The 16,511-nt window shown below is 36.4% G+C and overlaps 3 protein-coding genes across 3 annotated transcripts; all 3 read left to right on the plus strand.

Moving 5' to 3' along the window:
- Nucleotides 1–234: 234 nt before the first annotated feature.
- Nucleotides 235–2,836, plus strand: RB195_025764 (uncharacterized protein; the record flags this gene model as incomplete). The annotated part of the gene is made up of 7 exons (XM_064214041.1): nt 235–303; nt 400–507; nt 627–728; nt 1,475–1,567; nt 1,648–1,782; nt 2,532–2,681; nt 2,753–2,836. 7 exons carry the CDS (start codon nt 235–237, stop codon nt 2,834–2,836), a joined length of 741 nt encoding a protein of 246 aa, XP_064069922.1.
- Nucleotides 2,837–4,579: 1,743 nt separating this feature from the next.
- On the plus strand, nt 4,580–5,878 carry RB195_025765 (uncharacterized protein; the record flags this gene model as incomplete). The annotated part of the gene is made up of 4 exons (XM_064214042.1): nt 4,580–4,679; nt 5,494–5,571; nt 5,654–5,759; nt 5,836–5,878. 4 exons carry the CDS (start codon nt 4,580–4,582, stop codon nt 5,876–5,878), a joined length of 327 nt encoding a protein of 108 aa, XP_064069923.1.
- Nucleotides 5,879–7,977: 2,099 nt separating this feature from the next.
- Nucleotides 7,978–14,537, plus strand: RB195_025766 (uncharacterized protein; the record flags this gene model as incomplete). Its single annotated transcript, XM_013453925.2, has 14 exons — nt 7,978–8,052; nt 8,328–8,438; nt 8,492–8,620; nt 8,909–9,034; nt 10,359–10,418; nt 10,469–10,543; nt 11,212–11,274; nt 11,372–11,503; nt 11,561–11,679; nt 12,665–12,761; nt 12,817–12,959; nt 13,856–13,985; nt 14,115–14,242; nt 14,336–14,537. The coding sequence occupies 14 exons, from the start codon at nt 7,978–7,980 to the stop codon at nt 14,535–14,537; spliced, it is 1,590 nt and encodes a 529-aa protein (XP_013309379.2).
- Nucleotides 14,538–16,511: the final 1,974 nt, after the last annotated feature.

Below are 16,511 nucleotides of genomic sequence, written 5' to 3' on the forward strand. Positions count from 1 at the left end.
CAAAAAAAGTTGTTTTCAGTTTTAGTTGTTTAACATAATTTTGAACAATCTTGTAGCAGCCACTACTCTTTTATACGAGAATACTGGTTTTCCTAGCGAAACGAAAAAAATACTTCAACCTCATTCTTAACAAAAATTTCTCATTAGGATTTGATCCTGAGCCGTCATTTATCGTATGATGTTTAAATTTAATTTCCTACTACAGTACAATTTTTTAGCCTTATCATTACAGAAATGGAGGAGCTGCTGCTAATTCAACTTATTTCACTGTTCTGCTTTGTTGACATTTCAATAGCGACATTGGTAATCATTTTTACCGAAGACTTCCTATTGAAATAAGGATTACATACTATTCAGTAAATACGGTGTTTTTATATCACGGTAACCTAACGTTTTCAGTCGTTCAACTGTGGAATCTGTCAGCAATCTTGTTATTCAAGCTGTTCAACAGGCAGTTGTAACTGCCCGAAAACCTGCGCCCCTTTTTGTAGTTCGACTCAAATGCAGGTAACGTAAGTGTTCCACAGCCAGTCGGAATCATTTTGAATAGAACGGTTCTCCAAAGGATTGCTAATTAGAGAAAAATTTTGCAAACAAGTGCCCTTCATACGTACATACATGTTCAGATGTCGCAATGTAACATTTGTCAAGAGAGCTGTTATGCTTCCTGTCAATCCGGGAGCTGTAACTGTCAACAGTCATGCGCACACGTATGTAGAGCTTCACAGGTAGGAAATCCTGTGAAACTAGATTTACTATCATCTTCATTTTATTATATTTTCTGGGAGAATACGCTTTGCTCTGAAAGAAAAAATAGACTAGAATTTTTGAGAAACAGCTGAGATAGAAGGGGAACGTTGCAGCGACAATAAAACCACGATGATGATCTCATCAATTATTTTTAATTACATATATATTAATTTACACTGCCATAAATAACAAATTATGAAAGAGAAAGAATTGTGCAATATTCAGGAAAGTGAATATCTTCTTCTGTATATGAAAGATAATTGCAAATTTGTTCAGATTTCATTTTTTTTTGCGAATTTTAACATTTATTGTATAAATATTCTCGCATATTGCCTTTTGGTTGATTGGACTGAGTGATGTGCAAAATAAACGACGTTATAGAGATAAAATTCATCAAAAAAAGAACATCATCCTTTTCCATTCCATTTTTCTTTGCAATTAATTTATTAATTTATCTTATTAAAAACATAATATCTGACCACCATTAAATGCTATATAAATCTCGTCTGTAGTCGGATATTCCGGACTATCAGCAAGCTTATATCTCCAGAAAGATATCAATGTTCTTGATGTACGTGAAGATGTAGATCAGAAATAAAGTGGAGCATTTTCGCAATACTCGCAATATTTCCATTCTGGATCCTTTCGGATTCGGGACACAAGATTTTTTGGCGGTTTCCAAATCCCAATGAAACTAAAAATATTGATGCTGGTAATTTTTCAGTGTTCGTCTTGTCACCAAGCATGTCAAACCGGTTGCCTATCAGGCAGCTGTAATTGTCAACAAGCTTGCGCACTTGTCTGTGTAGGCGTTCAGGTGCGTTCGTATATGTTGAAAGAATTCGAGAAAGAAAACAGGCTACAAACTTTCCTTTAAATTTTTCTTCTTCCACACAGACACAAACTCAACCATCGAGTTGTCAAAGTCGCTGCATAGAACAGTGCACATTGCCATGCACGAGTCAAATGTGCACCAACGCCTGTCAATCATCGTGTTCAGCATCTTGTTCGGCATCACAACTATGTGTACAGGTATGTTTGCAAACTTGTAAACACAATAAATACGGAAATCAGAATGTACACAACGGTCACAAAGAAGTCGTTTTCAGCAGTCTTGTCAAAATTCATGTTATTCCAGAAAAAAAAAACTTGTGATTTTTGACAATGTCTCATTACTTTCCAGAAAACCCGATAGAAACGCTTTCTAACAACTTCATTGACAAAATCTCTGACGAATCACTGTTGAAAATCGTGTCAAAACTGTCCCGAAACTGCTTGCCAAAGTCACCCAGAATAGGTATTTTCTAGTAACGTAGGTTAAATAGCTCTTGAGTTAGTCGCTGAACAGTTTTTTTTTTAAATCTTCCATTGACCTCTAGTAATATCCAGTCGTTTAAGCTGACCAACCTCAATTTGGGTTCAGCTTAGTTGACTGTACAAAAAAAGGAAACTTTAAATATTACTGTCCATTTCCACCTCTTCAAAACACGTCAGCAGTAAGAAAATGACATTTGATGTAATTTCTCACAATGGATTGGAAATATGATTCAGTGGATACTTCATTTCCCGAAAACTGAAGGACTAAAATCGGATTTGATTTTATTCGCGACCAGACGCTGACGATGATTCGAATGGTTCATTCAAAAATTGCACATGATCTAACATTACAGTAATAATTAATATGGCATTACACAAAATACATGGCACTTTATTTACTTTCACTAACAATTATCGATTGATTGTAATTGATAATTTATAATTATTGAATAATTCTTCTGCAGACACCGGTCCAAACTGGGCAATGTTCATGTCAGAGCAGCTGCAAAAGTAGCTGTATGGAGAAATGCTTAGCATATGCAACTATTAGTTACTGTCAACCTTCGTGTGAACAAACGTGTTCACAATCGTGCCAAAATGTGCAACAGATAGTGGTAATTAGCACTTTTTTCAAAGAGAAAAACCAAAATTCCCAAGGAATCTTTCCAAAAGTTTATTGTTTTAGATGCCGTGCTCAATCTCATCTTCTGGATGTTCATGTTCCAGTGGCTATTCGCAATGTGGCGGCAAAGTTTGTTGCCGTCATTAATAACATGGAAATTTTTATGGATGTTTCAAGAAGATAGTATGCAGTTATGTGATTAACGCTTTACGCTTATTTTTGAGGGGTTCCATCGCTCATGCTGCATCAATAGATAGTGTACCTTGCTATCCTCATCGTCGTGCTTTCATTTTCATTAACTATACTTTTTTTGTGAAATAGCTAATAAAGAGTCAAATATGAAAGTTCATGAGGATGTTCAGCCTTTGTTACTCTCCTCGGTGTTTCAGTTCATCACTGTAAAGGTGAAACTGTGCTTTGCACAAGACAGCCTTGAAGATGTGGAAGTTTAGAGCTCTGATAAAGCGACTAAGACTCCTGCAAATCCATCCAGGAAGTGAAATGCGGATAATTCCCACATCCCACTCCATACGATTTTCCTTAAAATTCCCCACAATTCTTTGTTCAGATCACTAATTTTTTTATGAATGAAGAAGTTAGATGGTTAAATTAATATGTAGTTATATGTTAAAATTTGAGCTATTTTCCGGCTATTTTCTCATCTAAAAAGGCCACCAATTTTCAGCCAACTCACACCACTGTGATAATCCGATTAATTGAATAAGTGAATTAAGATCTAGAGAACATTTTTGGGCAATCAAAATAAATTTTTCTACAGCAAAAAAAGTTGTGTTACTTATCTTGAACTCGATCATATACAATGTATGTTAGTAAAAAAACATACAACTCTTGTGTTCAAATCATCTTCATAGAAAATCTCACTTTTACTCCGTAGAAAGCCTCGTTTTTTCAGTATCCAACTATCAACTACAGGAAATTAAAACTGCTCCTCTCTCACTACTTTCTACGCGTATAATCCTGGGATAATTAACAAAAAAAACAAAAACTATAAACTTTATTGTAAAAGTTAACATGAAGATTTTCTTTGTCAGCTATTCCACTAATATAGAACCTCATGACTAAACGAAGGGGAATGCTAGTGTCGGAATTTAAATACCTCTATTTTCTTCTTAAAGTTTATTCAATGCTCGTGTAGAACGCAAAACACTCTTCATCCTGCCGTTGATAAGCAGAACTGTTGTGCTCAGATCTTTTGTTCAGATAAGCAGATCTCCTCGTTATTCTTGTCACAAAAAACTCTTTGTTCAAACGACGATATACAGAGTCTTCCGAATTTAATATTCACTTGTAATAAAGATTGTACTGGATAACGTCGTTTCAAAGTCATCCTTGTCGTTTTCAAATCTGAATTATCTACATTAGTTCGCCTTTCAAACGAGGACATGCATACGTTTCGCTTCTACCCTAACACATCGAAAAGGGTCCCATAAACCTTCCAAAAATTGCGAATCAACCAGATCAGTCGCGCACGTGTTGTTGAAGAAAAAAAAAACGAAGGTAAATAGGTGCCGCTTGACGCGACGTACATGTTTACCACGAACGAATAACTTGCACCGTTCAAATAAATATTGTAGCTGACAAACAGTTCAAAGGCGGGGTTTAATAAGCTTAATGTGGAGCTCAGTTTAAAAATAGTCCTTTAACTAACGGTTACGAATTAACTCAACATTTCAAGAAGCGCCTGAGCTTTCAAAAACTGATATAAATTGTAATTGCAATGTTTTCTTCTTCACCTCATCTGCAATGATACACGTGAACAATTTCATATTGTCATAATCTTCTTCATTGAATGACGCAATTCTTCTGGATCTTCTTCCCTTGGAATAATGTTTATCTGCACTGAGAAGTCGAACTCATATTTATTTAAGTATGACAAACGCTACTTACTTTATATGGAGTGATAGTGCCAGTTCGTATGGTTTTAAAGATGATGAACAAGAGAAGAGTGCACCATGTACATCCAAGAATGGTAAGTATACATTTTTAGCAGCCACCCAGGATTTAAGGACAAAGATCTCTCTTGCAGATCCAAACGTTTCTGTTCCACAAATTCAAATTGCTGAATAGTTTTTATTTGTTCTGTCCTCCCTGTCCTCCCTACTTAATTGGAACACAAAGAGTTTTATTTGTTCAGTGTGGACACACCAGTGTGTAAATGAATGGATAATAACCAGTTGGAACCAGGCGGGAGTGATTAGTTGCTTTGGAATAGGGTGGAAATTTAATTTAGAGCTTAAATCGTTAGAGCAGATCCCATAGGTTTCATCCCAATGCTATCACCAAGAAATTATTGATGATGAGCACTTCAGAAGTCGACGAAATATTGCGGTTATGTCAATGGTGACCGCACTTTTCCTGAATACTTTACGAAAAATGCATTTGTAAACGGACCATTGTAGTTTGGGGAAAAATTCAACGCCTGCCTTTTGTCAGCAGCATAAACTGATGTTTTAGAGCAAAGCATGTTTTTAACTCTACCAGAAGGCGGATAGTCGAGAAAACGAAATAAATGTGGATGAGACTTAAATGACCCTGGTAAAAAAATAAGAAAAACCCCACAGAAACATCGCGAAGTTCAAAAATGAACTCATATTCAACTGGTTCGCAAGGAAAAACTGTAGCATCTATGTAAAATTCCTAAATTAAGCGACAAAGTATGAGGAGTAGATATCCAAGTTTTGATTGTAACAGCTATAGAATTTTTTTTTCCAATACTACAATTAACTTGTTGATCAACCTCGAATTTTTATTTTCATTTTATTTGGTGATATAGGGATTTGCAGGCAATTTCATAGCTGTACTTCCGACAATCTTCTATTATGCCACTGCTGTCGTCGTCTTCATAATGCTTATAGTTTTCTGTAAGAGTTTTTTTTTTCTTTCTACGGATACAACCAAGGATTATTCTTGCTTATCAGGTTGTTTCAGTCTTGCATTTTTTAGGGTTACTGCTCTTCCAGATGTACTCGTTGTCTGTGCTCATTCCAGTGGTTATTCTTTCATTCTCTGGATTTTTACTGGTGTTCGTCAACATAAAGATTGCTTGTCTGTAAGAAAAAAATTGTTTTATGCGCTTTACTATTTCCAAATATAGAACTTAACGTAATTTTAGACATTTTTTTCAGGGATCCATCACCAGAGAGCACGATTATCTCGCAAGTTGTGTGATTATGATTCATGGGAATTCCTTGAACTATTCGCTGGATTTACTCACTTTGTTGTTCCTGTCTTAGTCAGATCGTCAAGACTTCATGAATGCTCAATTTACCTACTCCAAAGGATAAGGAACGTAATTGTTTACAACGTTAAATAAACTTAGCTATGTACTTAATTCCTTGTTTATGGTGTGTCGTAGATTTCTAAGCAAGAATAAAGAACTGTGACTCTTGTATATAAGTTATGAGCAAATAAAAATAAAAATAAATAAAGGAATGAGACAGCAAAAATTTCTAAGGTGATCTTTGAGAATAATGAAACTGAGCAATCCAGAAGCCCAATGGGAAAACTTCAACGGAAAAAAAGCAACCTCCATTTGAACATGGATTGTCTTATTTATTTACGGAAGGTGAGGTATGATCGGAGTTCAGATGACACTGGAGTATTTGCAAGGAAAAGAAACTTCGCACTTTGCGGTGGGCAATGGCGTGACATCCTTATCACCAACTGATGAGTGTACTCAAATAGTTGCTAAAATATCAGTGAATATTGAGAATCCTTGGATTTTACTTTTTACATTATTTTTCTGAATTATTTGTCATTGTCGTTTGCTAGTTGTGTTCAGTTCCTGTATTCTGTTTCGTAGGAAACAACCACTCTTTGAGAAATAGTCCTTTCAAGTTCTCCTTTCAACATTTTTGACTACTGGAGTGCAATTGCGAGAGAAATACATTGTTTCCCTTGTTTTACTCTTTTAAATCAAATTCTTAACTCAATTTTACTCAACGATCTCAGTTTCGCAGTAAAGGAACTCCAAACTTTCATTCAAACCTTCATATCTCCTAAAACGGAGAGATAATCGAATATCCTCTTGGTTCATCGGAAAAAAACCATGAATACATTTCTGCCGTCTATTCGTTTTCCGCCTCTGAAGGAAGCACTACCTTCACTGTCTTTATTTAATTTCTTTTCATCATAGACCTTAAAATAATGGAGGATGTGAACCTTGATAGCAAACAGCTGAGCTTAACTGAAATAACTGTTGCCCCTCTCTACTTCTTTGTTATTTAAAACTCAACCATAACATCTTAAACTCAAAAAATTAAATTCCTAGAAAAACAACTCTATAAAATTAATCTCATTAATAAAATGTTTAACGTGTTAATGTTCAAAATAACAAATTGAAGAGTGTTGATATAAAAGGTTTTTTTTACGTCAAACATAAGACCAGATGACCCTGGCGGGCACACTCGTTTCAGAATTCCAGTTTCTGGATGATTTCCTGGAAGTGAATCAAATGATGATGTCCTCACTTAAGTGGAGTTAAGTGCCCTGAGGAACTAGTTAGGTACAGTTATGTACCACATTGACGTCTTCGTGCTGGTCGCATTTGCCGGGTGATTGAGGCCTTCCTCCAGTTGTTATCTCTGTAACACGTACACCGCAGCAAGCGCATATCAGGGTCCTGGCACTCGTGCCTTCCACTTTCTACTCACCTCATCGCAACCCCTCTGAGTTCTCTTCTCATAGTTCAGCTACGTTACGAATATTGCGAACATTTATCATAGCTGAACGTGAATTCAGTTGCTGAATTGCCATGGCCTACAGAAATTCCCCACACCTCAAATGCGAAATTTATTTATTTGAATACAACAAAAAGTACTCCGTACATAGAAGAATGAAGGAAAGAAAATAACCGTCACATGGGACCTTTGCGATCTCGAAAACAGTGATAAAATCGTTTATATGGCGTTCTGTGATAGGTTGTCGGGTTTATTATGATTTTTGTATTCATACTTCCAGAAAATCACTGCTACATCCACGTTTTTTTCGTTTTTTTTAAACTGGTCGTGAACTGACTTCCAATAAGAATTATGCTAAGTAATTTCGTTATATTCCATTATCCTGTTTGCTTCATCATCCTTAATATATCCTTCTAATACCAAGCATGATTGTTTCCTCTTCTTTTCTGGGAAAAACTCAATTTTTACTCTCTGGGAATGTTCTCCTTATCTAACTATGCTTTAGCGATCACGTACTATCTTCTTTCTTACTACGGAGTAATCTTTTCCACCACCCAATCAATAAAGCTCGTATTATTAAGGGTAACCATGTCCTGGAGGGTGAAGGACGTGTATTCAGAGCGGTGCATTCTACTCACCGGATCAACTGGATTTCTAGGGAAGGTACGAACAACTCTTTTAAGAATTGAATTTCGTTACCTTCATGTTTTTGGCGTTAGCATTAGTATCTTAAATTTCGCTTCTTTTGACGCTGCAAAAACAAATTTGCGTGTTTTTTTTTTCCTGTGAAGAAAAATGAAATAATTTGCAGTTAAGCGAGCAAAGAACTGCTTCCCAATCCTTTTTTCTTTGATCCCTTAGAAATTGAGGAAAATTGAAATTCTGAATAATCAGGTAATAAATAGTACTGCAAACGATGTTGAGACTTTTACTGACAGGTTCTCGTGGAAAAAATTCTTTGGTCTATTCCAAATGTTGGTAGAATATTTCTCCTGATTCGTCCTGCAAGAGGAATGTCACCGAAGGAAAGACTGGAGAAAGTTTTGCAGGTATTAGCAGACATTTTTTTAATCGAAAAACTCATCGAACTTCTCATTTCTAGGATCCATTATTTAATCGTATCCGAGACAATAAGCCACATATGCTCAGTAAACTAGTGCCTGTTTCCGGTGATCTAATGGAAGACAATTTGGGCCTGAACCAACACGATATGCAAAATATTTGCGATGAGGTTAATTTCAAGTACAGTGCATTCAATTAGTTCACTTCTCTGCAAATTTTTCACTTCGTATCAGTTAGCAAATAGGCAGTAACGTTTTTGTACGATGTTACGTCGTGTGGTAAGGCGCTTTATTTTTTTAAATATCAAAATCAGCTGATGCATCCGTCAAGAATGGAAGAAAAACGTGGAAAGCCGTAAAAACATGCAAGAACAACGCACGACGCAAATATTTTAAGAATAGAACTTCTTAATAACGGCAGTATGGAAATATGTAGTTTGAAAAAGAAACATTTCTAGGTGAGCATCGTCATCCATAGCGCTGCTACGGTTAAATTTGATGAACAACTCAAGGATGCCGTCGAAATGAACGTGGTCGGCACGACTCGACTTGTCGCTCTTTGCCATAAAATGAAGAATCTTGTTGTGAGTTCGTCCTTATAAACATATCCAAGATAAACTAGAAATTTTGAGTTCTAAAGTCCGAAGGAGTTCTCTCCATCGTTCCTCACAACACAGAAATATTCCTCGAACATTCCTGGCTTATATGCTCTTCTTGACTATGTAGGAACAATATTTGGCAGTAGAAAAAATGTTTCGGTGCGCTTTGGATGTACTAAGTAAGTAACTAAGAAGGTTAATGAGAAAACAAACAAGTAAACAGCTGAGAGTAGTTTGATTTTAAGGTTTTACACCAATCCGTTGATCTCTTTTACATTAGTTATATTTATTGTCTTGTACCACGACCTCAGGTGACAGTTACGTGTTAGTTATCAGAGCATGATAATTTCTTGAGGTCAATGATCGTGAGAGTTAATACATTGGGAATTTTTCTCCTTAAGCACACCTTTTTGTTCGTTGCCCATGAATAGTTAAAATAACTGCAAAACAGAAGAGGAGTATATCCGCTTTAGTTTTTTTTTTCAATTCTAGACTAGTTCAAGTATTTTTTACTGCATTTAACGTTCATTCACTGACTCATTACTCCTTTACGAGAACAAAAAACCAGTTGATAACAACATTTCGCGTACTATTTTACGGTATGAGCGACTAATTCAATGCTAAAAGGTCATAGTAAATTAATGGAAGTCCCTTTTAACCTTCAATTATCTTTTGTGTCATCAGGAAGTTGAAGTAATATTGGTAGAGAACAGGTGTAGTGAATGGTTCTCATAGTGTTGAGAACTCAGGATTTCTGGATTGTATTACCATTATTTGCAAATTCTTTGTAACATTGACCTTGTTTTAATCTCAGTTCATGTCATTTGAGCTAAACCTGCAATTTTAAACTGATAGGATTACGAGACTTGTGCATGTGGAAGTGGAAAAAAAGAAACTTACTAGTGAATTATGCATAAAATTTTTATGATGAAGTAATTTTCTGATCTATTTATTATTTATTTTTTTATTTTTTTATTATTTATTATTTTCACAACATTATCCAAAACAACTACAGAACGTGGATTCCCTTTCAATCGATTCTCGGTGCTGTTCATACTACACTATACCATTATGATCTTCGGCGTAGCGATTAAATAACTCCAGTCTCTGCGTTGCTTATCAAACAATTCACAGACATGATTAACCTTTGTCCTATGGCCTAACATCCACTCATTCGAGCACTCGTACACACTGCCGGTTGAGCAGCAACTGATCGCAAAAATGTCTGCTCTTATCAACAGTCCGTGCTTTAAGTTCCTTCAACGGCGCGAAAAAATTCAATCATTCAAAAATCCCTGAAACATTTCAGGCGCTTGTCCATGTTTCCACTGCGTACGCAAACTGTGACAGAGCCGAAACGGAGGAGAAGGTTAGTGAAAGGAATAATTCGTGGGTGGCTAGAAATTAAGAACTCTCTAGGTGTACGAGCCACCCGTTGCTCCACAAAAATTACTTGAAGCTATTCGATGGATGGACAACGAAATGATCACTTTGGTGAGTGAGAAAATATTTTCAGAAAAAAATAAAGGGACAAAAGGGTAAGGATTTTGGCGTTGGAGAGTTTTGGTTCGACGGTCCCTAAAGCGTTCGCTTCAAGTCAGAATCGTTAGAGGTTTTTATGAGACGAACGCGTGTCTGGCGTAGAGAAAAGTTGCGGGAGGGGGGAGGTGGGCAGCCGATGCACGAAACTAGTCTTTTCTATTCTCCCAGACAAGTTTGGTACCAATTTACCTACCAGGAGAGGTGCAAGGCTTAGTTGACATTAGGACGGCTTCAAACCATCCTGCGTGTGGTCACAGCGGATCTTCTTACCAATTGCGTCAGTTCAAAAAACTATCTTGAAATTTTCCTGTGATTTGTAATCCTTCAAAACTTTTCCCTGTTTAAGGATAACATCAAGGGAAAAGAACATCAGTATGTATAAGTAGGCGGATGGAATTGTGGGTCGATTTCCCGGTGTTATGTTCTTTGAGAACTTTGAGAATGTCTTGACATGAACTGATTTATATCGAAGCTCTATAGTTTTCTTTGAAAATTTTTCCAAATGCGGCAAGAAGAATCACGAAAAATTGTGAGAGAGTAGACTGAAAATGCAGTTTTATCCACGATTTCCCTTCAAAACACAGCTATCTGGAATCAGAGAATAAATAGCTCTCTTTCAGATCACTCCAAAACTTTTGGGAAACAGACCCAACACGTACACATTGACAAAAGCCCTAGCAGAGGTGAGGTTCGCGTCCGAGAAAAGAGAAAATTAAAACACAAGTGAAGAAACAAGAGTCATAAGTATCGAGAAAATAATAGCATCTCATTATTTTTTAGACCCAACTCGTCGAAGATGCTAAACAACTCCCTGTGATCATTATACGGCCTTCTATTGTGGGTGCAATGTGGAAGGATCCACTTCCAGGATGGACAGACAATATTAATGGGCCTACAGGGATTTTTGCAGCGGTAAAAAATAGTAAACGAAAAAAAGACTAATAAAAGTAGCAAATTGACGTAATTCAGGTAGGTAAAGGAGTGTTAACAAATATGTGTGGAAGTGTTCATTCGAAAGCGGACATTATTCCTGTGGATATCGTTGCAAACATGATAATTGTTGCAGCTGCCCATAGGGCTAATACGATGTAAGTTTTTGCTCTTCTTCTTAACACCTGAGTGATTCTTCTCTTGATAGAGGCACAAAAACACCCTATTTTCGTATCCAGTCAACACAAAAACTTTGATTTTATATTCAAGAAATACTCATAACTACTTAATTAAGCTTTAATATCATAGATCTTTTTTCGTAATACCTTCTTATGAAATGGATTTGAAAAAATTTATGTCAGATTTGCTTATTACTGCCAAAGCGGAGGCGCCCAAGTTCTTTCAATAGATCGAAAAGAAAATTGAAATTTCTAGTTAAAATCTTAATTACTCGACCTAATTTTGAGTTGTGTTTTTAGTTACTGTAGACCAAGATTGAACTGTCTTCCTTTAGCCCTTCAATGCATTTGCTGACAGAAAGATTTGATATCGTTTTGATATCGTCAGGATCCATCGGGTTCTCATGAGGCACATAGCTTTAAAAAAAAAGCTAAGAGAAGAATCTAAGGGAAGTGAAAAGCGGTTCTCTTCTGCTCCACATCTCCTGAACTGCATAACTCCCTTTGTGTTTCTCCTAAACCAATTTTTCTCCTAAAGTCACGAAAACAATTTTTTTTCTAACCTTCTTTCTGAGGGACATACAGATGTGGTCGTATAACCTTTAGGTGAGAAGGGGCAAAGAGCATTTCATGAAAAACAACACATTTATAAAGAATATTCCTGGAAAGTGTCATAGAATGACCGGATAAGATTGACATTTCCCTTTACTGTCAAGTGATGAGAGTCATTGTACGAAACTGTTTTTTTCCTGTATATGGTGCTATCACGCAACTTAACGAACAATTTTGTTATCTCTTACATCAATCAGGCCATAATGATTTGCTGAACATCACTCGAAAGTTCGAAATCCTCTCTGCAATAATATTCGAAGAATTGATCGGTGCAATGTATGTAATGGATGGAGGGTTGCGAAGGAAAGGTCTTGAAAAAATTTCATTCTTTAATTATTTTATGTATTTCTAGTTACGATGAGATACCTGTTATGCATTGCGCATCTGGAGATTTAAATCCATTAAAATGGGAGAAAGTTGTCAATTTTCTTGAACAGTTTTACAATGAGGTGAGCGAATCACGTGTGTTTCGAAAGGATATTTGTACAATCTATCTTCTTACAGTATCCTATGCAAGAATGCTTCGCAATTCCATCCACACGATTCCATTCGAGTCGAAGAATGTTCGAATTAAATTACTACTTGAAACACCATATCCCAGCGAGCACAGTTGACTTCATCAGTGGTCTGATTGGAAGAAAATCAAAGTTCGTTTCAATGCTAAGTTAATCGTTTCGCTGTAATTTTTTTTAAAAAGAAGAACCGTAAAAAAGAAAAAAAGGATAAAAAAGGATAAAGTTTCTGGCGTCAGTCAATCTGCTTCGGATGCGCCCCCATGTTCACTTCAATTCAGAATAGTTTGAGGTTTACAAACGAGTAACTGGCCGCAATGACTTGCGGTGGCTAGCCGATGGGTCAAGTCAGTGCTTTTATCCTCACAGACAAGTCTGGTACCAATTTATCGACCCTTGAGGGATGGAAGGCTTGGTGAGCACTGGGGCGGATTCGAACCTCCGATCGATCGTGCCGGAAGCGGAACCTCTAACCGCTACACTACATCAGCGCCAAAAAAAAAAGAGGAAGAGGTAATGACCATCGTTAAGATTTTTAGCGATGGTCATTACCTCTGCTTAGATACTTACTCTGATACTTGTGCTGGATAGGAGCTACCATAGGAAATGTAACTTAACTCAAGCTCAGCTCACGGCTGCACATTGAAATAGGAAACCGATAACATTAACAGTATCAGTTACATGAGCAGAGACCATGGATGCCGTTATGTTAATTGGAATGAGGAATGAGGCAATCTATTTGTTGGATTAATCTCTCAGAAATCATGACATCCGCAGTCGCAGGAACGGTAGAGAAACAGTAACTGAGCTATCATTGAACCAGTAATCCCGATGATCTTCTTGCGAAATGTTCCAAAATGAGAGAAAAGAGGTGGTGCGCACGGTGGGATAGATGAAGTCACCGAGAATTTCGTAAATCCATAAGCTGTTTTTGTTACTTAGTTAGTTTCTGCCTTTTATAGCAATAAATCTAAAGGTTTTACTGCAATTTATTTCCCGTTATGACATCTTTACCACGTTCTACATTACAGAAACGTTCGCCTTTACGCAAAAGTTTGGCGTATGGTCGAAGCTCTACATTACTTCACCACCCATGGATGGACATTCCGATCCAAAAATTTGCCAAAATTGTGGGAGTCATTACACGTCGAGGACCAACAAGTATGTCACTTTCGTTCAGGAACGTAGGAGTAAGCACAGCGAGCTTTTTCTTGAGTTCGTGAGGGATTTTTTTTTTAAGATTATTATTCTAAGTACTACATATCTCTGGTAAAATTAGTAAAATTTTAGGAATTCAATTTCGATATACGGCAACTGAACTGGGATTCATATCTTTTTGATTACACTATGGGAATAAAAAGATATATCCTTAAGGACGACCTGAATAAACTACAAGTTGCCAGAGCAAACTTAACACGGTATAGTTGAATAGTTTTTATTTTTTCTTCCATTCAAAATTTCGGTCAACACCTGCTATTTTTGTCGCCGATTTATCCATGTTCGTGTTTTAGGATGCGCATATATCGTGCATTACTTACCGCTGTATTTTGGTATTTTGTCATTCATTTCTGTGGATTTGGTCAGAAAAAGAACAAAAAATGGACTGCATGGATAGTTGCATTCTCGACGTCACATCTTCTACTAAATTACAATTTCCGTCCAAAAATCCCGTTGAAGTCGCTTGAGGAGTACAAAAGAACAGCATACTACTAGTATGAAAAGTACATCATCATATAAAAATGTTAATAATTACATTCTATCGATGATAAATCGTTTATCGTTCTCACGTTTTCAGTGGCACCGTTTTTTCTTGCGGATTTAATGTGCTTTAACCTCATTTTTTTCCTCTTTCACATGTCATGAGTTTTGTTTACTATTACTTCAATTTGGACCTATTTCTGTCTTATGATTGTTCATCATTATTATTTAATGTTTCTTAAGAAACATTACCGTACAGCTGTTTCTCATGGAATTAGTTCCACTAAATATTAGTGGTGCAATAATTATTCGAGTTCCATTGGGTCTAAAACTTCTACAAAGAATTCTTCCAGAAAACTCGAAATTATGTTCCGAAAACTAAATTAAAAAATCGTGGATCCCGCAATTACTCACATGTGTTTTGTGCTTATAGAGAAACGTTTTTATTAATAGTTATCTAGTCCTAGAACGGATTGTCTTCGAACTCGTTCATGCTTTGGTGGTGTTATTTTAGTCTCTTTTTTTTTGTTAATTGGTTCACAAACGGAATGATAGAATTTTTAAAATGATATGAAATGTGAAAATAAATCAAAAAGCAGTCTATCGTAGAGAAGTTCACGAGCGAGCACGAAATTCTTGACTCTTTAGCAGAGGTTAACAGTAAAATAGAACAGTTACAGGCAAAAAGTGACACATTCGTAGTCATCAGCAAGGATATCTCCTAAATTTTTTAAAATTCTATTCCTTGTAATCAATTTCGGGATATTAGATAGAGGTTGAAGATCGCAGCGAGATCACCAAGTAAAAGTGAGTACAAACGCCCAAAATAAATAGAAAAAAGTTAATTGTGTTTTCACAAAAAAGTAGTGTGGTTACTTTATCAAAAACTCTTAACTAATCATATGGTAGCAACTGGTTCAAATACCTTAAATTTACCAGTTTGAATACTTTGGAACATTCCGGGTAGTAAAGCTGAGCATTTCAGGAAAACTGGAATTTAGTGCGTAGTATTCAGGATTTCCCATCCTTGACAGTTTACTTAAACTCCAGTTTTTAATCAAAAATCTCCCAATAGAATGTCTTTCCAACAGTCTAATATTTCATTTCATCTTTTCTCATTTCTCAAAAAAAAGTCATTGAAAATTTGAAAAATACTCCTCAATTTCAGTATCTTTGTGTGACCCACACAGTTATTATTAGCACGTAGTTCCTCATTTTCCATTTGTGCGAACGTGCAAGCATCGATGCAAATTTTCCATAAACTACGGAAGAAAACGTGTATCCTCAGGATGCAATTAGCGAATCGCTATTTTATCGTCGAATGCATTCAAGGAACTGCTTCACATATATTTCTCCATATATGCTTTTTTCCAAGTTGTTTCCATTGTATTGGGAATTATTACTCTCTTTCGTTATTCTGCTGACTTCAGAAAAAGGAAAATTTCTCCACCTACGTAGTAAAAATACTAAAATGTTTTTTTATCACAAAAAAAAATTCCAAAGGATCATTTTTTGGTCCACAAATCATGAATCTCAACCTTTTGTTTCTCCAGTTCGGACAGGATCTTTCTCAAACTTCAATGTTAATGTATTTCAGCTAATCCAAATTATTTAATACTAACGCCTGCAGGTTGCCTCTGGTTCCCGACCCAAACGCACACTGTCAATCTCACGACAACTTTACTTCCTGAGGTTCTTAAAAAGAGAAAACTCTCTTTATTTTGGCATCATACTTTTCAAAGTTGTTTTCAAATGGTAATCTACATTCTTAATACATTATTCTCGTCATAGTATTAGAAAATAAACTTAAAGGCAACACCCCACGAATCTGGAGTGGTACGGATTTCCGGTGGAGTATTCGTATACGGGGTCGTAGATTTTGGGGAGGAAGGTGATCCCGCTCATTTCTTCCTAATCGCCGTAGAAAACGGGCCGAAAAATACAGCTTCGAGCGTTCCGGCGCGCTATTTTCTGCAAGGAGTTCGATTG

The sequence above is a fragment of the Necator americanus genome, chromosome X, assembly GCF_031761385.1.
Source record: "Necator americanus strain Aroian chromosome X, whole genome shotgun sequence".
NCBI classification, from domain to species: Eukaryota; Metazoa; Nematoda; class Chromadorea; order Rhabditida; family Ancylostomatidae; genus Necator; species Necator americanus.